This window comes from Centruroides vittatus, unplaced genomic scaffold (genome assembly GCF_030686945.1).
Source record: "Centruroides vittatus isolate TY-2023 unplaced genomic scaffold, ASM3068694v2 scaffold_1519, whole genome shotgun sequence".
NCBI classification, from domain to species: Eukaryota; Metazoa; Arthropoda; class Arachnida; order Scorpiones; family Buthidae; genus Centruroides; species Centruroides vittatus.
The window spans coordinates 45,494-70,904 of record NW_027122682.1 but is presented as its reverse complement, the minus strand read 5'-3'; the positions used below and the strand labels follow the sequence as shown (position 1 = coordinate 70,904).

At 32.5% G+C, this 25,411-nt stretch overlaps 2 protein-coding genes across 3 annotated transcripts in view; one reads left to right on the top strand and one right to left on the bottom strand.

The window, feature by feature from the left end:
* Positions 1 to 4,340, bottom strand: part of LOC136987369 (uncharacterized protein C05D11.1-like) — a 38,631-nt gene extending 34,291 nt beyond the window's left edge. The window contains exon 1 of the mRNA XM_067285101.1: positions 4,045 to 4,340. Within this exon, the coding sequence (XP_067141202.1) occupies positions 4,045 to 4,195 (151 nt within the window). The 5' untranslated portion in view covers positions 4,196 to 4,340. The remainder of the gene's footprint in view (positions 1 to 4,044) is intronic.
* Positions 4,341 to 11,509: 7,169 nt separating this feature from the next.
* Positions 11,510 to 25,411, top strand: part of CycC (cyclin C) — a 31,415-nt gene continuing 17,513 nt past the window's right edge. For both annotated transcript variants that reach the window (XM_067285131.1, XM_067285132.1), the window contains exons 1-6: positions 11,510 to 11,664; positions 16,923 to 17,029; positions 18,092 to 18,176; positions 20,991 to 21,060; positions 21,155 to 21,206; positions 24,106 to 24,197. In XM_067285131.1, the coding sequence (XP_067141232.1) occupies positions 11,633 to 11,664; positions 16,923 to 17,029; positions 18,092 to 18,176; positions 20,991 to 21,060; positions 21,155 to 21,206; positions 24,106 to 24,197 (438 nt within the window). In that variant the 5' untranslated portion in view covers positions 11,510 to 11,632. The remainder of the gene's footprint in view (positions 11,665 to 16,922; positions 17,030 to 18,091; positions 18,177 to 20,990; positions 21,061 to 21,154; positions 21,207 to 24,105; positions 24,198 to 25,411) is intronic.

Below are 25,411 nucleotides of genomic sequence, written 5' to 3'. Positions count from 1 at the left end.
TAAAAATTCTTGATGTTGGTCCTACTAACTAGTAATTAGAAAAGCCAACACAATAGGAAATTTGAATTAATATAAGTCACTTCAGTTATCATATTCTTTTGTCTATACTGCTTAAATAATAATCAGAAAAACTGCTTATAGCATAATATACCAGTAATGAAAACAATTGATTTGTTTTCAATTGAAATCTGACTACTAAAGATGTTTTTATTTTTATGAATAATATATTTAGCCTATTACATTTCCTAAAACTTGTGTCATTTTGTAATATTTACTTAATGATGCAATTTGTATTCACTACTAGGTGTGTTAAGAGACACAAGGCTTTTTTACATCTTTATTTCTGGTTCTGCCATATGCTGAAGCACCAGGAATAAAGATGTAAAAAAGCCTTGTGTCTCTTAATACACCTAGTAGTGAATATAAATACAAATAAAGAGAAGACACGGTCTCGGAATACATATTTAATGATGCAAGTTTTAATGAATTTCAATGACTAATAGAATGATAAACTTGTACAGAATTGCAAAAATATTTTAACGTGTCATGAACTAAATACTCAAAACAATTCGTCTTTCTTTTTATAGCAATTTTCTAACAATCAACAGAAATTAAAACGAAGTAATACAACTCACTGTCAATTAATTCTAGAAAACTTTGAGATGATCAGTGACAGAATCAAGTATGGAATCCAAAGAACACTTTTGTTAAAACAACTCCTTGTATTGTTCCTGTTTGTTAAATGCCATCATCAAATTTTTCCAATCCTTTCTAATTTATTTGATAAATGAAAGTCTATCAATATTGTTTTCATTCATTCTTATAAATATTTCTGATGTAAACATTAGATCTTTGGTATGTAAAGGTATGTATCTTTGGTTTGGAATGTAAAGTCAAATGTTTACACAGACTAAGTTAAACAATATTTGATATTTTTTATAAGATTTGATTTTTGAGTCATTTGTGTGAACAACAATATAACAAGGATGTTATTGTGCTATTTAATAAAAAAAATACTTTTATTTTATAGTAAATAAAATAAGTATTAAAATGGAACAACTTGTAAGGCATCAGTGGATCATTCTGAAGGATCCAAGATTTATTCGGGCGGACAACTTTCCATAAATGTTTTACCATTAATCTATTCTGATGTACCAGGCCATCCCCATTGTGAGCCTGGCCAAACCTGTGACAGATATGGAAAAAGTCTTCTTAGTGCCCAGTGCTGCATTATAGCTTCATGGGCAATCAGGCAATCAGGGGCCCATGTGCAGTGTTGACTTCAGATATTTTTATTCAAGGAAATTTTTTAGGGGAAATATTTTCTTATACAAGATTGGTTTGGGGTCCCCGTTGGTAGAGGCCCCAAGTAATTGGCCATAGAATAATGCGCCACTGTAATGCCCATGTCAGATAGATTCAAAAGTGAAAAGAAAAAAAAATATACTAGTGGAAATATTGGTAAGATTTTATCTCTGTGACTGGCACTCTAGTATGATTTTAAACCTTCCTTCTACAAAAAAAAGTAGCTATAGATCCAAACATTGGTGCACCCAGAGGGCCAAGGGCGCCACGCGCAATTTTAACTTTGTGTTCTTCGCTGGAAAGTTATGCAGCTCATTGCGGGGTTTTTTAAACGTTTTGTACTAATTTTCAGACCCTCTACGACTTTTTAATTTAAACGATTCACCTATCTTTCCTAATGCAATGTTTTATTGTCTCCGTCACGTTGGAGGCCATCTTTCGACCAACGGACAAACAGGATAATACTGTCTGGTGTCTGTCCCCTTTACGTTCTTGTCAAGAAACGAGAAGAGCTAATGCCATTTTGAAACAGGAAGGTAAAATCATGGTTACTAAAAAGGGCGCCATTTATCAAAGGTCGCTAAATCCTAAACAATAGAGAAGAAAGTTCAGAGTATACGAAAAATTCGAATTATAAATGCCACATAAATTTATAAAGAAAAATAAATAATTAGTAATACTAAACACTGTTTTTTTAGTTATTGCATGCATGCCATATACGCATGCAACATTTTACAAAAATTTTATAAATATACAGTGATGTAACAAGAAACTTCAAGTAGAACGGAGGATAACTTTTGCCGGATATTTATTATAAAAAATACATTTTTTATAATGCTTCGCAAGCATTATCGATTAAAAAGTAGATTAACATCATCTGTCTTTTTATTATTTTGAAATTCGTCAGATTTTTCTTTGTTTTTTTTTTTGACATTTACAACAGGTCACTTGGGCTCTTGTTTTTCTCACTCACCATATTGAGTCACTATATAAACGTTACTTATTGCAGATTTCATAATTGAATGATTGCAACACAAGTTGTAACACACCTGTTAAGTGTGCAATCTGATATATAATACATTTCACAAGTAACGGCAATAAGGGAAATGAAATGATAAACTTGTTTTTATTACGAGTAATTGCTTAATTTTAATCAAAATATTGATCATAACACGATATCGGTGGCACAAGCTGTAAAAAAGGAGCATTAAAATCAAGTTAATCAAATACAGTGGTAATACACGTTAATCAAATCAAATACAAAACAAATTTTTGGACCTATTAAAATTGTAGGCCTATAAATTCCGTCTGTCTGTCCTTCCTTAATCTCGAGAATGAAGTTAAATAGATGGAAGATGTGACCAGATTAGGAAATCTTATGGACAGGAGGCCCCGATTTACTATATAAGAACTTCTGGTTCAAATCGGAAGCAATGATATTTTAATTGAAAAATCTTTCCCCGAACAGAATTAGATAGATGATAGGCACGACTATATTGTTAACAGGAAAAGTATGATGTACAGGGGCAAGCCACTAGTACTAATTTGAGGTGGAAAGCATGTATTTTAAGTTAAATAAATTAAAAATATGATTAAAAATTGCAGCCTGGCATTGTGTATGTATGTACCGTACGTACAGGGTGGGGCCTAAAAGTGATTTGGAACCATTCATCCTTTAATTACATGTACAGTTTTTGAGTCACTTTTGATTCCTCCCTTCTCTTTCTCCCTGTTGTGTAAAATTGTGTATATTTGGCAAACTCCTCTCCTTTAACTAAGTACACAATAATTCGTGGATACTAAGATCACTTGGACTCAGCAAATATTGATTTAGAAAATATTTGGAGGACTTTTTTTTAGTTAAACTTATTCGTGACTAGGCTTATAGCAACAACAAATTCGTATGCCACTAATCACCGAAAAACTTTTACGTAGAACAACGCTTTGACCCCTCGTTTCCCATCTACAATAACGTGCTTTTCGAGGTCCCCTTGCTCCATAAATTGACCCTAGATATAATTTTTTAAAGATTTTTTTTAAATAACAATTAAAATCAGTGCTATGAGTCTATAACTGCATTTGAATCTATAGCCTTCCATTATTTGATGGAGGAGTGGATTATCTGGATGCTTATCCATTGTGAGTCCACGTAACACAGGTTGGAGACTTATTAAAACACTAAATACGAGCCTTTATTAATTTACAAGTAAATTCTCGTTGAAATTCGATGTAGATCTGAACAAAAGCAAAAATATAACGTGCGTATCAGCATCCGTACTTTCCTGTATCTTTTCTTCTCTACCGCTGATATTTACATTATATAACTTATGGTATGACAATCGCCAATTGTCATACTATGTGTTACGTAATGCATAAACTCTTACATGCTTTAATCTCTTAAGTGTAACGGAATGCTCGATACAATGTGTGCATCAGTCTATCGCTCGAGAAATCTAAGTCAAATTTCCGGTTGTAAGAATATGATCCGCGGATCACCGGTGGTCCCCAGTCTGATCTAATCATTTTTCCGAAATGTAATACTATGTCTAGTCACAGGAAAATACATTTTCACGCATTGCATATTTGCAAGACATGGGAGTAGAAGGAGCAAGGTGGTAAATGATCCTGCGGATCAAATAACTTTGAGAATCATCGAGTGTACAGGTAAGGGGCCTATACATAATTTTAAAAGAAATATATATATATATATATATATTATATATAGCCTATATAACTTACCAAAAGTAAAGTAACCACTAACGATAGGTCTTTCCATTTCGAAAATACATATCTTCAATCCCGTCTTCTTCGATTGATACTTTGTCACGGGAATCTCCCCTTCGTATTTTAATTGGCATAAAATCTGATAATCGTCGTTAACATCGGACATTTTGCCGTCAGGATTCAATTAAGTATTCGTCGCAAGAGTAGTCGTAAGTTACAACGATCGGAGAATAATCGAGTAATCGCTTAGACAGAGCGCAGATTACAACCTTCGGCAGCTTATATACTAATGTCTGTCTGGCTTTCCGGTAAATGATAGATGTTGATCAGCTGGTTGACTCATCGATGACGTTTTCTTCTGGTCGTGACCATTATACTCTTTCCGTGTTTAAGTGGAAAATTCGAGAATAGGCATCCAGACGGACTGTACTTTGTTACGTCGAGGTACAAAGGTGATGTCTAACAAGTTCACGTGATATATAGGGAAGGTAACGAATGAAACTCGCGCTTTCAGCTTGAAACCGTTAAAGGTCCCCTTACCATACATCAGTCCTTAAAATCAGTTTAATATTACATTAGTAAATTTAAATGATTATATTATAACATTTTTATACCAAAATGCATTCATTCCGTCGTCTTTATTTTTGTCAACTCTCCACTCAGTGGGCAGTATGGAGGATCTTTTTTCTTACCCGTCATAAGCTCGGCCAGGCCCACAATGGGGTGGTCGGGTGATGAGGACGGGGATAGATTGACCCCGAAAATTACTAGGACTGATCCTAATTCAGGGGTTTCCTCCCTAAATTTAGGATGGAAATTAGCAGGTTGGAAGGAAATTTAGGGGAAGAAATATTTTATAATTCTTCCCCTGTAAATCATACTTTTCCTTTAACAATCGTATGCACTGTTACCGTGGAAAGCCGCGATCGGTTTCAAACCGGATCGTGTGAAACGGGTATTAATCGCCTGAATTATTTATGTCCGAAATTGTTCGAATGCGTTTAATTTGGCTGTTTTACACCATTCAAATATTTTTGCCGTGGAAGCTATCTTGTATTCCACAATACAGCGCTTCCATTGGGAATACGCATGTACGAATTTATATTCTAATATACAATAGCAATCTCATCATTTTTTCACATGTATAAAAATTTGTAATAAAATACATAATGCGGTTATAATAAAATATTAATTTTAATTAATTCAAAGTACGTTAAAATATGAAAATAATCTCGTAATATGTATTTATATTTTAGAAAATACAAGGAAAGCGGCGCTTCAACAGCTTCCATGGACATCACGTCACTGCATTTCAAATATATTTATATTAAATCTACAAAATTTGAATATATTCGTGCGTTTCTTACACAAGGAACAGCGTTTCCTTAAGGGACAGAGAGCAAATCTCATGTAAATCTTATATTGGGTACTTGAAGATTATTGTATTATCAAAATAATCTTGATACGGGTTAAAAATAAACCCCCATTCAAACCCCCCATTAAAACCTCCTTATTCAGATTCTAGATCCGCTGCCGGTCAAGGGTGCCACGATTTTTTATTTTTCAATCAGGGGTGCCATTCAATGAAAAAGGTTGAAAAACACTGACTTATATAGACACCGCGGCCTACTACACCCTTCACCCCGCGACTACGATCTTTACTGCGGAGGGATATGCAATCCTTCAGGCAATCCGACATGTCACTAACAGAATGACGGACACCATAAGGGGCACAGACTCGATGTCTATCCTAACGGTCCTCTACTCACACCACAAAAACTCGCCCACCATAATACAGGGTGGTGAGAAAGGACGGATGTTTTTTTTTAAAAAATCGCAACATCTGTAATTGTTACTACAAAAGATATTTGTTGGAAGATATGAGTTCGTATTGAAATAGAATTTTACAGATCAAGTGTGGAAAACATCTCCCATGTTGTATCTGTTAGTACGGTACGAACCCGCTTAACGCGGGGATGCGTTCCTAGACGACAAAGCGCTAAACGAAGTCATTTAAACAAAGAGTAAATAAGGAAAGGGGAACACGCGACCAAAAATAAACAAATTTTACTTTAAGTTATTTTTATATTAATTTACATAATAATATACGTTAAATAACAAATAAACATATGCACACAAAAATGTAATGTTCATTTTTCGTGATGAAGGTCCTGGCTCTTCTGAAATTCTTGTTTTTTGTGTAGTTCTTCGTTTTCAAAATCTCTATTTTTCAGTTCTGCCAGTTCTTGAAGGTTGTATTGTCCGATAGTACAAGACTAACAGGAAGCCCATTTAATTTGTACAAAGACCAAAAAAATTACAATATTAAATGCGTGAAATAAATACAAAATTTTCCTGTAATTCCTTTTTGCACAAAAACTACTTCACCTCGATGTATCTAAATAATAGCACACTCCTTCAATAGTTCGTTCTTAAGAGTCCTTTCCAAAACTTGAATGGAAACGGATAGAAAAATAAAGTTCTACTACCTTCGTCCTCCTCACTTTACCCTGGTCAATCACATACGAAAAAATAGCTAGAAACAAAGGGAAACACCTTAAATCCCAAGGTCTGTATAAGAAGGTCAGGACACGCGTGACCTACTTCCTGAGCCGCCATTTTGGAGTATTTTGAGTCGCATGTTTTAACAAATAAGCTTGTTTTTTAAACCATTCAGCCATAAGTCTTTCGAAAAAACGGTTAATGTTACCTTAGGTAGCCAAGATGGCGGCTCGTCTCCGATCCCAGCAAGTAAACAGTGGGACGCACGTTCTAACCTAACCTATTCTAATAATTTGGTTGCTAATAATTATGGTAATTTATTAGAATAGGTTAGGTTAGGTTAGAACGTGTGTCCCCACTGTTCCCTGTCTTCTGATTGCTGGAATCGGTGACCAGCCGCCATCTTGGCTACCTAAGGTAAAATTAACCAAAAAAACAAAGTACTTCCGGTTATCGTGGTACTTCCGTAATACATAAGAAATACATGTATAGTCGTTAATATAATAAAGTAATAATCGCTTATTATAGTCTACTATTAGTACAATAATGTAAATAACGTATAAATAGAAATCAAATACACATCATCAATAATAAAAGTGTATTGACCAAGATTTAGATAGGCCCCGCATTATAATATATAGGCCGTATTATTATCTTAAATTTTATTACTTTTTTTTAACATACATAATATTTTGAAGTTAACATTCGTAAAGTGTGATATGTACGTGATAGAAAACCGAAAACAGATTATATCTACTGCAAATTTTAAGCGAGATATCGCAAATTGAAAAACCACTTTAAAAACCACAGAACGTGTACGCAACAGCGGTGTTATTTCGGATTATCGAGTGCACAGCTGACAGGTTAAGCAAACTTTTACGAGCAGTCAGTTTTATACGGCATCAATTAAACTAAAATTGCATAAATCCAGTGATTTCTACTCAAGAATATAATAATAATTTCGGATGATTATGCAACCCCAATTTTATGTAACTTTTCGATCAAATAGTTTAAAAGAAACAATCATCTATATCATTTGCTATCGTGATTGAAACTAGAGCAGGAATCACGTGTAGTGAGCTCTATCGATAAGTCCCAAAATGGCCGCTGCCGCATAGAATCACGGGAGCGTGTCCTGACCTTATACAGACCGTTGCTTACGAGATAAGAAAGGCTATCGTATTCCAAACTTTTCGCTTCGAAAAGAGGGTCGTTTAGTGTTGCTAAATTTTGTGGCTAGATGACGTCTTTACACCCTTATTCAGAGAGACGAACGCATACCCAGTTGTTTTATTGGCTTTAAAACTTTATGTAAACTTTTTAATCACATTATATTTATTAACCCAGACTGAATCCAATGAATATATATATATATGATATAGTCTATATTAGGGTTTCTCAAAGGGATCACGGGATCTCGGGATCCCGGTTGTTTTTTTAACCCGGGAAATATCCTGGAAAATCCCGCAAATTTCTTAAAAATTCACTTTTTTCTTATTTTGTGTTAATGTTGGGGAAATTTTGCAAATAGAAAGTATAATTAACTCATAAACTGTCAGAATACATTTGTATTTATTAATTTTAAACCTATTTATTAGGTTTTTTTTTTAATTTTTACTCGTTATGGCACTTCACAAATGGTCAATAATCAATACGTTGCTTATTTGTGGTATGTGTAGTCAAAATTCTTTACCTGTAATATCTGGAATAATTGTGCTTATGTTGTCTTAATTTTTAACCATACCCAGTAGCTTCAATAACTGCGTAACGCCAAGTTGTGCAAATTGGGCCAGGATACGAACAAAGTCTGCAAGTATGAAGTTTTTCTTCATAACCTGATTATTAAAGACAAACGAACTGCCGAATTATTGGGCTATGATGTTTCAATTAAAGCAGTCGAGGTAGACAAATCGAGAATACTAGAGAACAAAAAGAAGTACTAGAAATCTTTCAGGATACAGGTGAAAAACACATAACATTTGTCTTCTCTTAAATGCATTAATATATATCTTAACAGCGTTATTAATATTATTCTGGAGGTTGCGGAGCGTCTTAAATTACTTTAAAAGACGAAAAAAATAATTATATCATTTGATTTCATGATAATTTGTATATGTTAAAAATAATTAATTTTGTCCCGGGATTTCCCGGGATCTCGGGAAACAGTTCACTTTTATCCCGGAATCTCGGGACAAGCAAAAGACCGGGAAATGAGAAACCTAGTCTATATGTTTACCTTTTATGCATTTACATGGTATGTTATGAGAATTTTGTAAAGTCTATTAAAAAACATGTTTAAAATACTCCTCTTTTCTATCTTTATGTCAGCAATATTATTTTTTTTTTTTTTTTTTTTTTTTTTTTTTTTTTTTAACTCTTTCCGCCCTGTGGGCACTAAGAGGGCCTCTTTTAGTAGGCCCATTATGGGTTCGGCCAGGCCCACAATGGGGCGACCGGGTGGTGAGGGACGGGGCCCGACATATCCGAACGGACCACCCCCGAAAAATTCCTGGGGATTATTCGACCCGTTCGGATTCGATCCCGGGTCCCCCAGAGCGGTAGGCTGCCACCTTTACCGCTCGGCCATCCGGCCGTCGTCAGCAATATTTATAAAAAAAAAAAAAAAAAAAAAATACAAAATATGATTTTATCAATCAATCATTTATAAGAAAGCATTTGTGATTTAAAACTAATTAGTGCTATGCCTTCTGCTTTTTCAATTTAATCATAGTCACAATATTATGATAATATATCATATGATTCTTAGAATAATATTTTAAAAATTAAATAAATATTATACAGAACAAATAAACCAGGCGAAAGGAGGATATATCCCGCTTATCCATATCCTTTTAAGTTATTCTGAGTATGAGAAATCGCTTCTTTAACAAAATGATTTAAATAAGCTGATTTATGTGGGAAGGAACAATTTTTAAAATTTATATCTTGAACCTATTAAAGAAGAAAGAATGTCAAGGATAAGTCAATATACGTGATATCATCCATTTGTTTGTAATAAATTAACTCTGTGTCTTCTGTTTCACTTATATTTTTTTAATTCGGCAATAATAAAACAAAAAGAAGACTAAGTACCACGCCCCTATTCACTTCCCAGCCGCGGTATATTTACACCGATTGCGTTCTGTCACGTGATTCAGAACACGCTCCTAGCAACCAAGGACTATATACTACATAATTAATATAGTCCTTGTAGACAAGACATTTCACTTTACAGAGATTAAGTATAAAAAACGGGAGCACCAGATGACAGGTACAATATTGTTTCATAAAGTAACTTTCTCAAGGGAGTAATATTTCCTTTCACTTGTGTTATCCATAAACGAGTGGGTTGCAAATGCATTTAGTACGTAATCCTGTTGCACATTTTCTCTCGCATAAATCCGAATAAACATATGCGAGAGTTATTCGTAAGCAACAACATATACGAGGGACTAAGAAGCTTTTTCTACCCGTTGCAACGCTCAGGCTTTAGGGGTGTAACAGCGCCCCTGCCGGCCACCACGAGAAACTGTTTTGTCCCCTGCGCGTTCTCGAAATGGGATAGCCTCTCTTATCTCGTTAGCACCGTACAGACCTTGTTAAATCCAGTAACCCCGTGGCTCCCCTTACCGTGGACAAACCGCTTCAAAAAAACAAAATGGTGTTGTAACACTACAAGATTGTGGTTGGTAAGGCTCTCACCAGAAACCTGTAGTAACTCCTCAATATCCTGCTCGTCTATCTTCTGTATCGATTAAGTTGATAATTTGATCAACCAAACCAGTGGCGTAGCGAGGGGGTGCAAGGGGCTCTATCATGCACCGGGCGCCACTCGCAGAGGGCACCCAAATGGTCTCCAAGACAAACTATATGTGTTTCTGGAGTGGGGAGGGGGGCGCCAATAAAGTGTCGTGCCCCGGGATCCAGTTACGTTCGCTACGCCACTGAACCTAACGATACAGCGATAAGCTCTTCTCGTCGAGAATTCTTGAATACCTTCAGCCATAACTTCTTCCACTCTTCGTTCGTGCATTTATCAGTTAATTCTTGCCAAGCCAAGCCAAGTCAATATTGCCCATGGCATCCGCGATGTTATATATATATATATATATATATATATATATATATATATATTACTTTTTCAAAAGTGTACAAAACAAACATAGATTTAAGGAAAAGTGCGGCGCCACGACGAACTGCCATCTTTTGCCGATTGGTTGGTGTTTGTAAATAATCGTATTATATACGAATCAATGAAATGCCGCGATAATTTTGATCAGCAACGTGAAATCTCCAGAATTTTCAACACTTTTACATGTTAACAATTTTAAATATTACGAAAAACAGGGGACGCTGGTGCGGCGATCTGTAATTTCGGGTACGGTGGTATCTGAACCAAGGGTAATGATTGTTTCTTTTTGGATAATTTTTCCAGCTATGGTTAATGTGTTTCCCAAAGAAAATGGTTTACACTTTGTTTATCACTATATTTTAAATCGCACTTGATGCATTCCATTATATTTAACGTATAGCGAGTTTAACTACGTTGACAGTACGATAAATAAATGATAAACGCGGTTTGGATCGGGCAAAAAGGCTGACTTTGCGTATTTAAAAAAAATATCATTCATTTATAAGTAATCTAAAAATTCGATTTATTTTCATTTTTAACTTATACAAAGTATGAATAAAGCATTGGTAATTTGTAACTATGACCAGAAAATAGTACGAATCCAATCTCGCCATTGGCGCTGTTCGCCGTAGCGGCATAATTTAGAACTAATGTTCGCTCGGAAAGCTAACCGCTAGGGAGCGTAGCTTTCGTCTAATTAGAAAACAAAATCAAAACATGAAAATATTTTAATTTTACCCATTTATTATCTCTCGATTCTTGATTATAAATTGTCAAAATTATTATTACATTTTTAAAAAAAGACATCGAAAAACGACAAATATATTTATTTTATGGCGTTTGCTTTTCTGTGACGTCACGCTGGAAATTCATAATGGAGTATGACATATAAAAGCTTTTGTCTGGTTCAAGATGTTTTCCGAATCATACGTAATCAAGCTGTCATACATAACTGATTGATCATATGATATGGCAGGCAATTTTTGGCAAAGTTCTCATTAGTAAGTTTTAAATCCATCTTTAAACTTTCAAATTTCTGCTTTGTGACGTAACTATTACGTCTGTATAGATGAACACTACTACAGGAAATACTCGTTAGTTCGAAATTCAAGCGACTTCGAATTATTCGAGATTTACGTATTTCTGTACGATATGCAAATGCCATGTAATTGATGTAATTTATACGGGCTGTTTACCACGTGATGTTTACCTTTACTTTTAATATAAATGTGAAGGTAAACAGCACGTGTCCGGTGACACCCTCACAGGTCGCCAGATAACTTTTATAAAAAGTAATGCAAAATTCTTCGAAATTTAGCCACAATTGAGTTAATGTAACCCTTGGTGCCAAGATAGCGGCTCATCTCTGATTCCAGCAAGGAAACAGTGGGATGCACGTTCTAACCTAACCTAACCTATTCTAATAATTTGGTTGCTAATAATTATGGTAATTTATTAGAATAGGATATGTTAGGTTAGGTTAGAACGTACGTCCCACTGTTTCCTTGCTGGAATCAGAGACTAGCCGCCATCTTGGCACCAAGGGTTACATTAACCCAAAATTGTTTTAAAAGTGGCCCAAAAAATAGTAAGTCGCCCAAATGTAGTAACCTACAAATATATCAATCTGTTACTTGTAGCCCAATCTTACAATCCCCAAACCCAGCTGTATTTTGTGAGATGAGAAGGAAAAAAGGGTTGTCCGTGTGTAATGTGACACCCAAAAATGTGTTAATGTAAAAGCAAAGCCTTATTGACTGGATTAGTTATTCTCGGTCTATTGTTCTCTTATAGTATGGATCGATGGCTGCGTTTGGCAGACTCGACGGTTCCGGAGCCGTCGAGTATTTTTCTGCCAAATGCCTTCTACGGTAGCGCTCTTTCGGAACATGTTTGGTAGCATCTTTTGTTTACGCTGCCTATCGATACCCGAAACTGTCCAATGACGCTTTTTGTTCCAATGCAACGTCGCTTGTTCGGCAGATCCAGGTTGCTACGTAACGGCTATCGACGTGCTCGGTTACAACTGTTGAGTCTGCCGAACGCAGCCAATGTTTCCCAAAAGTGGTTCCTATTGACCTCTGGGAGGGTCCGTGGCAAATTAAAATTAATTTGGGGTGCGTGGACGACATCGGGGTCCACGAAAGGTTCGGTAAAAAGTAAAATGATCGTGACCCATTTTCATTATTATGAAAGTTAAAAATAAATAGTGATAAATAAATTGGTAGTCATTTTAATGTCCCGAGTAAAATATAAGTATAGATAAGTACATAAAATACAAGTAATGACGAGCATTGCACAATGGGAATACTAGCTAAAGCTCGCCCATTTTGAAAATATGCACAGTGCTTCATTTATTGTATGCGTTATGACATTTTAGAATTTATTTTGTTTGTTTATAGAATTTTACACATTTATTTAATTTTTCTTTCCAAAACAATGATGATTATTGGTTGTTTTTCATAATTATAAAATTTTTAATGACTAAAAATATATAAATAATTCCTTATAGGTGTCAATAACACTGGTGCAATGCGTGTAAGCACGCTTGATCCATGCATGGAACGCTGCATATTTAAAATTCATCGGATCGACAGAATTTTTGGTATAATAATGGGCTGATAGGTGGGTTTTCTATAAATGTCAGTCCATATTTGACCCTCCTTGCATGTGATTGAAAGATCAAGGAAATTTACGTTAAAAGCACTCTCTTGGTCTAGCGCTAAGGTCAAACCATATGGGTTTTTGTTGAATTCTGTCGATCCGATGAATTTTAAATATGCAGCGTTCCATGCATGGATCAAGCGTGTATAAATAATTCATTTATTTTGATCAAAAATATGTTTTTCTACGAAAATTCAATAGATAAAATAAAAATACTTATTAATTTTATATTTTTGTAATGTAATTTATAACCCAATTAGAAATAAATTATACATTTTTATGTTTTCACTATATTACTTTTGTTTTTCAAAAATGGGCCAGTTTTAGCTTGTAATTCTAATAAATATTACTTTAAATATCAAAATGTTTTATTTATAAATATATATATATATTTTTTTTAATGTTGCCATTCACCATTGAAGACATCAAAGTTAAATTTGTAATTCTGCTATTATGTAGTTGTGTAGAATTACTTCACTTGGGGGTTCATTGTCAGGGTTTTTTCTATGAGAAGGGATCTGTGGGCGTAATAAGTTTGGAAACCATTGGTATGGATTCACTTTGATCTAACCGAACAAGTTAACATATGCATATGACAGTTCGAACAGAATTTTCACATTGAATTTCGAAGTAGCCGTATTTCAAACTAATCAAATTCCGTAACTTGTAAATCTCTACGTCCCCGGCCGGGACAAAAGTACGGTTACGAACTAATGGGATTTCGAACTATCCAAGTTTGAATTAATGAGAATTTCCTGTATTAATGATGCGAGGGATTAGGCTTGCAAACTGTTAAAATTGATAAATCAGCATTGTTATCCGTGTGTTACTTTCAAAAAAAATACTTAGCATCTTTTACTTTCCTGGTAACAAGTTCATATTGTTGAAAATCCAAGTCAGAATAATTTCTGAGAACACATTCAGATTTTTATATCGGGATACAGTTCAAAAAATTATACGTTTCTGGGTCAAATTTATTTCTAATAGTTAACTTGAGGAGAATTTATCGCAGATGTAGAGCAGTGGATACATGTTATACAGTTATTATCGATGATTTGGGATGTTGATTTCCTAACAAGAATTGACTCTAAAGTGATTTTTTTTTAATAACAATTTGATGTACGGTATATGTTACAATCAGTAATTACATTAAGGCATTTGAAATAATTGTAAGTCTAAATAGAAGTTCTCCAATTTATCTTAACTATTGACCTTCTCAAACATCCAAATGCTTCCTATTTAAGGTAACTGGAAAGTATTTATTCCTCAGAAATGTTTAAAATACACTAATTCTTCATTATATTGTGCATGTAGGGCGACAAACCAATTATCGGATGGTGCAATATAACTGACATATCCATCCACTACTGGCTAAACCACTTTTATATTTGGACAACAAAAAAATAACATGATGTCGTGGAACGAGCAATTTAACAATGTGCGATTTAATGAGGTGTTACTGTACTATTTCCAAATACATGAAAATATCTCTAATTTAGGATTTTAAGACATTCCTATATTCTCCAATTAATTATTTGCCTTTTAAATGTGAATGAAGAATGTAGGACATGCCTGGTGTCCTACAGACATCATTCACAAATCAACTTCTTATGATTTTAAAAGTATATAAAATGAAAGATAACGTTGATAAAAACTATGATCATAAATTAAATTTAATTCTTATTATTTAAAATAATTATTGACGATTGTATTTCTTTTTAAATAAAATATTGTGTGTATATTTGTTGGAATAAGAAACAAAATGCAGATTACTATTTTAATAAATTATGATTTAACTCTTTAATGAGTACTCCTGTAAATATACAGTGATACCTTGGTTTTCGTTGATAATCCGTCTGAAAACAATCGGCGAAATCTAAAACCGATGAAAACCGAGGCAATTATTTCCATACGAGTCATTGTAAATCCAATTAATTTGTTCTAGACACTCCAAAATACATACCAAAAACACATTTTACAGAGAATAAGTATAGTGTTTAATACTAAAAACAATACGAAATTAATATAAAATGAATATAAAAGCAGCCAATTTCGGCAATCTTAATGTCGTTCTCATATTTTTCAATGATTTCCTTTGACTCGATCGTATTCCTGACCTCCTTCGACAGGCTGCTGGCTCTGGAAACTTTCTTTGGTTCTATGATGGAGCAAAAAGGAAAGGAAAGCAATGGAATTGTTTGTCTAGAGATGTGGGGGGTAATAATTCTCACACAACGAGAAACAATGCCACACTGGGCATAAAAACGCATGTGTCACCCTTTGTTTTCGAAAAATTAGCAGTGAGATTATGTGGGTACATCGACGAGAACAGATAAATTTTTCGCAGAAAAATCGACGAAAACCGAAACCGACGATAACCAAAGTCGACAAAAACCGAGGTATTACTGTACATTATACACATGGTAAGCTCTACAGAGTAAGCACATGTATTGTACATACACATTCAAGTTTCTCATCGTATAGATAGTATACTCATACATTTATGGGCAAACTTGAAACTGTACAGACAGCTAGTGACATTTATTGACAGGTCTAGAATATTTTTTTAAGTTTTATTAGATTTAGCATAGAATTTTCTGGCACGCAGACAAACATGGCATCTAGTAGTAGTTCGCACTCACTGTCTCCTCCTGAATTGTTATTCAACAGAATCAACATACAAAAAGGAATTGCTGCCTAGTTTATTAAAAAAATATGAATTAGAAGATGATATTATTTTTTTTTTGTAAATATTACATTCCTTAAAAACTAACTCTTGGAGGAGAGGGAGCCATTGGTAAACCCACTCGTCAAAGGGTTATCCGACACTTTGTTAAAATAGGTTAGTCAAAGCCAGACTGTCATTACCGGTATACCTTAAAGTACTTATAGCATCTAAAATGCAAATGATCACAAAGTGCTTTTCAATTATATTTGGTTATTATTTTTGACACTTGCCCTACTTATAGTGAGTTGTCAAGGTTTTTTAAATTTACTTTTGCTCGTTTTTTGGGTCTAGTGTTATTGCACACTTAATAAATGATAGTGTAAATGTTTTTAAGCTTTCGTGTGTACCCGGAAAATGAAAAAAGCTGTGATTCACTATAACGTGGGGTTTAGAATCTAAGCTGCCATATTAGCAAGGTTGCCGATACTTGGATTAAATGAATTCTTCCCAAATGATACCAGAACACTTCAATCCCAGGACATGCAATAGATGAATATTTTTACTTTGCCGGTGACAGAAATACATTTAAAATGTGGAAAAAGATACTTTATTACAGGAATGGTTTTTAAAATAATGTCTTCCTGTTGCTAAATGGCAGTCGGAAAAAATCTGTGATAACTCCGGTAAATCGGACATATGGCAACCCTAGGAAGATATGCTTCTATCGGTATACACAATGCATACTATATTTTTTGAAAGGATGGCCTTTATGATTATAATAGTCCATATCCCATAAAATAAGAAAAATTATTCACAGATTCTATGATTCTGTAATTTTCTAATATTTTAATATTTCATTTTCATTTCTATTTTAAATGATTATATTTTTATTAATATAATTAAAGAAGTGTAATTTATGTATTACAGTCAACAATGGTTGCTAGACAGACAAGATTTACTTCGAGAACGCCATTCAGATCTACAGTTATTGACAGAAGAAGAATATCAAAGAGTCATGATATTCTTTGCAAATTGTAAGTGTAAAAACTCAGAATTTAATTTCCAAATAATAATAATAATAATTTGATTAATAAATTTTTTATTTGCAATTTAAAAGTTTTTAAACTTACTATTATTTGGGTCTAGCATGTCCATTAGGGATTTTGATCCATAATAAATGCAGGCAGATGATGGAAACCCACCAGCGGCTGTGTGGATAAAAGCACCGAACACTGGTAGTTGATTGTGGGTTTCACCTTGCCGGCGAGCTGGCCACGCAAAGTTTTCTTTATGTTTGTAACACCTAAATAGGTGCCAGTTTCTTTTTAGAAAGTCCTCCCGGGAGGCATTTTTTCCTAGGCGGATCGTTCGTGTGTTGCATCGCCGTATATAAATAAAATCAAACTAAAACCAGATAATGGGGATGGACTCTGATAAATCTAGCTCAATCCGTCCACAAAAATTTTTGAACTGTCTTGATTTACACCCAGATCCTAAGAGTTGCAAGCTGGTGCCTTTATTGTCTCAGCCTTCCAATTGTTGTTATAAATATTGATATAAAATATGTCTTTTTGTAAAGTAATAAAATAGCCTATCAAAATTAACATATTTCTTTTTTTAAAACAATCAAAATATTTTTTACGGTAAAACTAAAACCATGTTCAATAAAACAGATATTGAATTATAGGATTTTATAGTTTATCTATAACGTTACTTTTAATCTTTATTAATGTCAAGTCAAAGTTTGAATAAGTTAGAATAGAATTATTCTTTTTCAACATAATAATATAATTATTCAAATTGTTTATTGTTGTTGCAATATATAAGAAATTTTAGAGTAACTTTAACTTTAAATTCTAACTGGAAATGTTTAACGCTAATTAATAATACAATGTTTTCAGGTAGATTCACTGCGCAACTTTAGCCTCCCATTCCTTACTCCATCTCCTTTCTCATAAAAAGTATTCTGTCATGCTTCAAGGGGGGAATTTCTAGTTATTATGTATTCTAATATTTAATAAAAATGATTATTAGATGTTTTAAAGTACATATCAATTATGAAATTTAATAAAACTTTAAATATTTTTTTGCTCTAGTTATTCAAGCATTAGGAGAACAACTTAAAGTAAAACAACAAGTTATAGCAACAGCTACAGTATATTTCAAGAGATTTTATTTGAGGTAAATATTTTAATTATTTAGAATTGTATATAATTTCAAGATTTATAAAAAGGTTTTACACATTTACTGGGCATTATTCACGCAACTCAACCACTATTTTTCTGTTTTTTTTTAATTTAAATAATCATTTAATTGAATCTTCAACATGAATAAATCATGGCACTATTATGTAAAGATACAAGTAGATTGCTAATTGAGGTAACCAAAATGTTTATTTATAAAGAAACAATTTAGACTTATACTTAACTATCTTATACTGTAATAATGTTTTACTCTTCGTGAAATATCCTTTACATGTACTAATAAACATTTTAGACTTATCGTATATTTCCGCAGATAAGACGACCTTCAGATAAGACGAGGCATAAATTTTCGTCAAAGTTTTATAGTTTTAACATATGGACCGTTTATTTTGAAAGTGGCGTAAGTCCATTTTTTCTTCTTTCGAGATATTTAAACATGTAGTTTAGTTGATTCAAAAATATAAATAAAGTGTACTAAGTTTGACAATGTTTCTATGACTTTAGAAATATGTAAGTTGATTGCATAAAGACTTCTATGTGAATTTAACTAAACTAATATATTTTTTCTGGGCCATTAATGGACTTACACCACTTTGAAAATTATTGAACTGTAAAACTCATTAAATTTCTATTATGTAAAACTCAATTTCACTTGAAACACATTGTGTTTTATTCTGATTTTGTTTATATATAATAACAAGAAATAAAATTGTGTTGTTTATTCTGAACATTAAAAATATTTACTTATAGTTAAACTGTTTTATGATAAGTTTATCATTATTATGAGCTACCATTAGACACTACTTTTCATTTAGGTTCATTACATGGATTTTTTTTTCCATTCTATCAAATTGTACATTTATGGGTAAAATTTCTAGTTTTCCTCCTCAGTTATAAGGGGCTGTCCATAAATGATGTCCACTGGAAGGGAGGAAGAGGGTTAATCCCTTTAAGACAAGTCAGACAAGAACGATTGAGCATTAGTGGACATCTATTTATTTCATTAAATTTTATAGAGTTTAAGCATTTTATTATATATTTCATTTCTACTTGTGGTATCTATCATTCAGAAAGTGATGGTTTTAATGGGGGTTGAGTTATGTTGGACATCAAAAGAGGGGAAGAAGTTACAAAAACTTGGAAAAACTGGGAAAAGAGAAGGGAGTAAAAGTTTCAAGAAAAATGCACATGTAATTTATGGAAAGCCCAAGTGCTTATACTGAAGAAAATGGACTTACACCACTTTCATAATCAATGGTTATGCAATGTCATTTACCGATGAATTTTTTATTGATCAAAGCTTATGGTTATTTTAAAATAATAAGTGTGAATTATTTATAAATAAAAAGTTCATACTAAATTATATGCATATTATGTGATTTCTCAATTTTTTCGAAAAATGGACTTGCACCACTTTCAAAATAAACTGTCCATGTATCTGTCCTATAAGACGACCCCCAAACTATCAACGGCCTATGAATTTAGTTTAGATCGGCGATCATCATCTGGATAATAATACTGTATAGCATATATGGAATTATGTCCTATTCGTAATTTTTCAAATGAACAAATTTTATTTTCTGCCTTGCGATTGTTGCAAACATTCGCACCAATTCGGGCATTCGGCTGACGACCTTGACTATTCACAAAAACATCCTATGGGCTACGACATACCCTATTCTCTACTAGTAAATAATTACGGTTTGTCTGTTTTTTTGTAATTGTTTTAATTTATATAAATTTCAATCTTGTTTATGTTTGTATCTGTCCTATAAGATGACCTTGGATTTTGGGGCCTTTTTTTTTATGATTCAACTATCATCTTATCTGCGGAAATATACGGTATATTTAACTATTTTTGGCTTTCATCTGAATAAAGAACAATATTAAGAAAATATAATTTAAAATTTGAAATTTAATTACGCAACATATTAAACGAAAATAACATTTGAAGTTAGAATAAATGATAAACGCGACAAAAAGTTTAAATCGTTAGATTAGTTTAAATCTGGGATTGTGTGCATTTCTGTTAGAATTATTAACAGTATATGTAGAACACCAAAAGTAAATTCAATTACGTATAACAAATTGTCTCTGGAAAACGTGAAGAATCCATTATATAGAAAATTCATTACATGGAAAATGCATTAGTGGTGAAAGAACACACACTATACTGTGATGATGTTGTACTTTTCATGAAATATCCTTTACACATATTAATATAAAAATAGTGTTACGTAAGCATTGTATTTTGTTTATCCAAAAATATCAAACAGAAGGTATAATATTTTAATTGAAATTGAGAAAAAATGTTATGATTAAAGTAATAAATATTCATATATTTATGTTGAAAAATAGTCAATAATCTTTGACTGTGTTTTTTTTTTTAAACAAAAGTTATTTTGTATTCAACAAATTATTCTAAATTTATTTAAATAATAATAATAATAAATTTTATCCAGAACATTTTTGCTGAAGGAAGGCATTCGTTACAATTTTTGAATAGATCAAAAATATCATTATTCGAAACTTTATCCTCAGATATAGATGTTTTGTCTTCGTTACGAGTATGGTGTAGCTACGGGTATTAAACCTTGCGGCATAAGTAGTCTGTTAGCAGTTTTTTTTATACCGATTTATCAATATCAAAAATACGTTACCTTGTTATTTGGTTGCCTCAATTAGCAGTATGCCTGCATGTATAAATTAAGAATCTCTGACTACGTTTAAGTTATATTTAATTTTAAATTAAAAATTTAATGTTTATTTGCTAAGTATGTAAAATTTTTAGGAATTCTCTTAAATGCATCGATCCTTTATTAATGGCTCCTACCTGCATATTTCTTGCTTCAAAAGTTGAGGTAAAGTATAGTAAATATGTAAATTTTGTTTGATGAAATATATTTTTAAAAATTGATTACTCTGTTATTCATTATCCTCATTTTATTCTCATAGGAATTTGGGGTAATATCAAATAGCCGTCTCATTTCTACCTGTCAAACAGTGGGTAGGCTATCATTGCTTTTTATAACGTTTATTAAAGTTTTATATATTTTTTTCTTTGAAATGTGGCACTTTATTAAATGATTTTCGTTTAATCATTGCATATAAAAACTAACAAGTAAAATAATTAGAGAAATTGATTCTCTGTTAAAAGAATGAGAAAAATTTGAATTTATCTGGATAATAACAAACAGTTAGGTTTCATAATATTGAAATTCTAACATAATAAAGCTACATTGTCCAGACTGAGCACTGACATGAAATATTTGAGTAGGAGCAGATTTTTCACAGAAAAATGAAACAGTAATTTGAAAGACAATGTTGCATTATATTACCAGGAAATTTGAAGTTAAAATCAATTATTTTAAACTGTATCAGAGATCAAAATTCAACTCGCTGCCTCGTAGAATGTTACGACATCTGTTGAATGATTAATTTAAGCAGCGCCTGCTTATTTTTAACTTGTTTTTATTAGTTTTCTATGCATTATTTCAAATAATACCATTTTTATTTTGTCTTATAATTTACTTTTTCTTTATTAAATTTTTAAAATATTATTTATAGTCACTTAATTAATATATACAGGATGTTCACTTTAACATTTATCAATGCACAAAACAGCTTTCCAGCATTGTATGAGAGTGCGCAGATGGTGCACTAGTTCCACTGTGCTGTTTAAAGTAAGATAAATTTATTCATTGAAAAAACAGGATATGTGTAAATTATGTAGTAGTTCAAAAGTGGTACTTAAATTTTTCAAGTATGCAAATTAATAAAATCTAGGAACAAGTTGCATAACTTACCTGACTTTTTTATGAGATTATATTTTAAAAATTTTATATATTTTTAATTATTATAAAATAGCAAAGAACTTAATTTTGAGGTTATGAGTCTTATAAAATGCTGTGAATGCTAACAACAAATAAAATCTTCATCAGGTCTGACTCTTCACAAGATATGACTCCTTACCACCCTCTTTCTCTCTGTCCCCTTGACCTTTCACAACTAAAATTTAATAGCATCATTGTTCCTTATATACAAGCTACTTTGCCAAATTTTGTTTCTTTACCTTCACTCCATACTGAGATATTAGCAAGGTCGAGGCTGAAGTTTTAAACGCAAAAACGTGTACGTCAGACGTTCAGTATCGCTTTCCTGTAAGCCTAGAAGTTTGATAATGGTGTTTGGAATGTTGAGCATGATTTGACTGACTTTCCAAATGCCATTGTCAAACTTCCAGGCTTACAGGAAAGCGGTGCTCTGCATCCGACGTACACGTTTGAAACTTCGGCCTCAACCTCGCTATTAAGTGAAATAGATGCCAACACAAATGCATCCATGGAATTTTTTGTCTTGTTTTTTACTCGTTTGGGCTCAGCGGTCTCAAAAAGTGGAGATTTGCAAAAAAAAAACTCTGACACTATTCCATTACTTTCCTTGTTATGTATACATAAGTCAGAAAAGTAAAATGTGATCTTTACAAATTATGGAGCAACGTAGGTGATTATGTTCTTACAAAAGAACCAATATCATGCAATCTGCTGATTAGTAGAGCATTGTGAAAAATGCATTATAATCACAAACACTACTATGAAGTGATTATGAGAAAAAGACATGAAATACATGAGAAGCAGCACAGTACTTGCCAGCTGTACCAATACTTATGCATATGACGGTTTTAAACATAATATACTGCTTGATACAAATTTGCAGCTCTGTTAGGGATTACTTTTCAGATTTTCCTCATCTTCATGACATTGGAGAATTTTGGCACACAAAAGTGATACATTAAATAGAGGGGCAATGGGGACTGCAACAGTCATAAAGATGTCAAATTTTACATTACCATGGCATGCATTCATTCAACTGCTATCTGCAACTGATACAACATGTAGGAGATGATGGATGATTTAGCCGGTGTGACATGACATTAAATATACACCAGCATGGACCGCAACTGCTTGAGCACTTTTTATGGACTGACTAAGCATTTTTTTTCTCTGGAGTGGTGTCTGTAACTAACTGTACACAAAATACATGCTACCAGATATGTTTTACACCAACCCTCTGTTAATAGTGTCTAGAGGAGAAAATTCTTGATCCTATCTTTATCAACAGAGAGAACCAGGTGTAGTGATTGCTGTCTTAATATCCTATACACAGTAGTGAATGAATGGCTTGATGACTTGCTGTTGGAGCAGCTATGGCAAGTCTTAATATAAAAATATTTCTTTTCCTGTTGTTATAGAATTAATATATGTTGTATAAAAATAAAACTAATACAGAGATAATTTATGCTTCTCATTCATCCATTCTCCCAGAGGAAAAATTTCCAAATGAAGAGGATGGAATAGAAAAGTTCTCCATATTGCCATGTAAACATCTCAAAGCTCAATGTTTTAATCATAAACCAAACAATTACCGTATTAAATTTACTGTTACGCTAAAATTTACTAACGCTATTTTACTGCTACCTAAACCGTAACCATAGTTTGGTTTGTTATTAATAGTGGCAGTAAAATAGCCCAATTTAATACAGCAATCATTTGGTTTATGTTTTAATTATAAAATACATGTAAGAAACGTGTTTTTGCTATAACATAATCTGCTTTGATAAAATACGTCAGTCTATCCAAGGGCATTTGACAAATATATTAACATTATAGGAAGGTACGTTACCATCTGTTGATGATTTTAATGATTAAATAATTGAGTTAAATGAATTTAAATGTTTGAAATAAGAATTGTTTGGATAAAGAGTTAACTTTTCTAAGTAATTTTTTCAGATTTAAAAATATTTAATAATTTAATGAAAACATTCAGAAATAAATTGTATATAAATTTAAATAATTTATTTCTTGAAGGAAAAATGTGTGTCAAATATTAAAAATAATTTTTTACAGTAAAAAATAAATTTTCTTATGCATATCCTCAAGAATTTCCTTATAGGATGACTCATGTTTTGGAATGTGAATTTTTTCTATTAGAAATGATGGTATGTATATATCTTATATATATCACTAAATTATAAATTAATTTATTTACAAAAGTTTACTTTATATGAATATATGAAGTATATTGTGCAGCATACAGGTAGGCCTCCTACAACGCGGTACCTTTACGACGCGTTTTCGCTCCAATGCGGAAATTTTCTTACAATGCGGTTTAGGGTATTTAGAAACAAATTATCTTTCACATAACAGAAAAATCGCAACGGATCACATAAGCGCAGTGGAACTTGATGAAACAAGCTCAGATCATTGAAATAAGGCCAGTCAAACATTCTCGAATAACTATAATAAGTGATGATGAGGACTGAATTTGTGAGCATAACATTATGTTTCTTTTTGGTTTTGACTTGAAATCATAATCTTTTTAGTTTTTATATGATGCTGAATTTTATTTAAGCTTTTTATGTACATAAATTTAAAAAATGATGAAAATATTACACCATAAAAGGCAGTTTTTCTCTTTTTAGAACTGAATCCCAGTTTTTGTATTAAGTTGGTGTCTCCTATAACGCGATTTTCCACAACGCGGTATTTTCAAGGAGCGTATCTACCGCGTTGTAGGAGGCCTATCTGTACTTTAATTATGTTTAATATTATCAATATAATTTGTTTATTTTATGGTAACATAACTAAGAATGGAGTTTAAACCCACTCAAAAGCTGGAACAGTTGATTAATAACACTGCACACTAATTTATACCTACTCCAGCACATTAAAGTTTAATGGAAGCACAAACGTTTCCAGCCACTGTAAGGGTCCTGCATCTGGCAAGAAAGCCATTTTTACATTGAACAAGTTACAAAAAATATTTTAAAATGGAACATTCCGTATATGCAATAATGCAGTTTACAAATTATTCGATACACGATTAGATGCTGTTTCAAAAGTTATAATTTTAAAATACAAAAATATATAGAACAAAGTATTATAAAATAAAATATAAATAAATTAATTAAAAACAAAAATATTAACATTGCTAAAATACGTACTCAACTATTAGTGCAGGTTAAAATGTCTTTATGTGAAAGTTTTATTAAAAATCTGGTTTAGTTTTGACTCTGCTACATAACTTAGGAATAGGTAAACTTCAGTACGTAAATAATTTTTTTTTTTTTTTTGAGAAAAAACAGTAGCTTATTGTAGTCGAATTTAAAGTATAATGGTGTCAGTGGTGTAATATATCCTGTAGCTTCAGTAA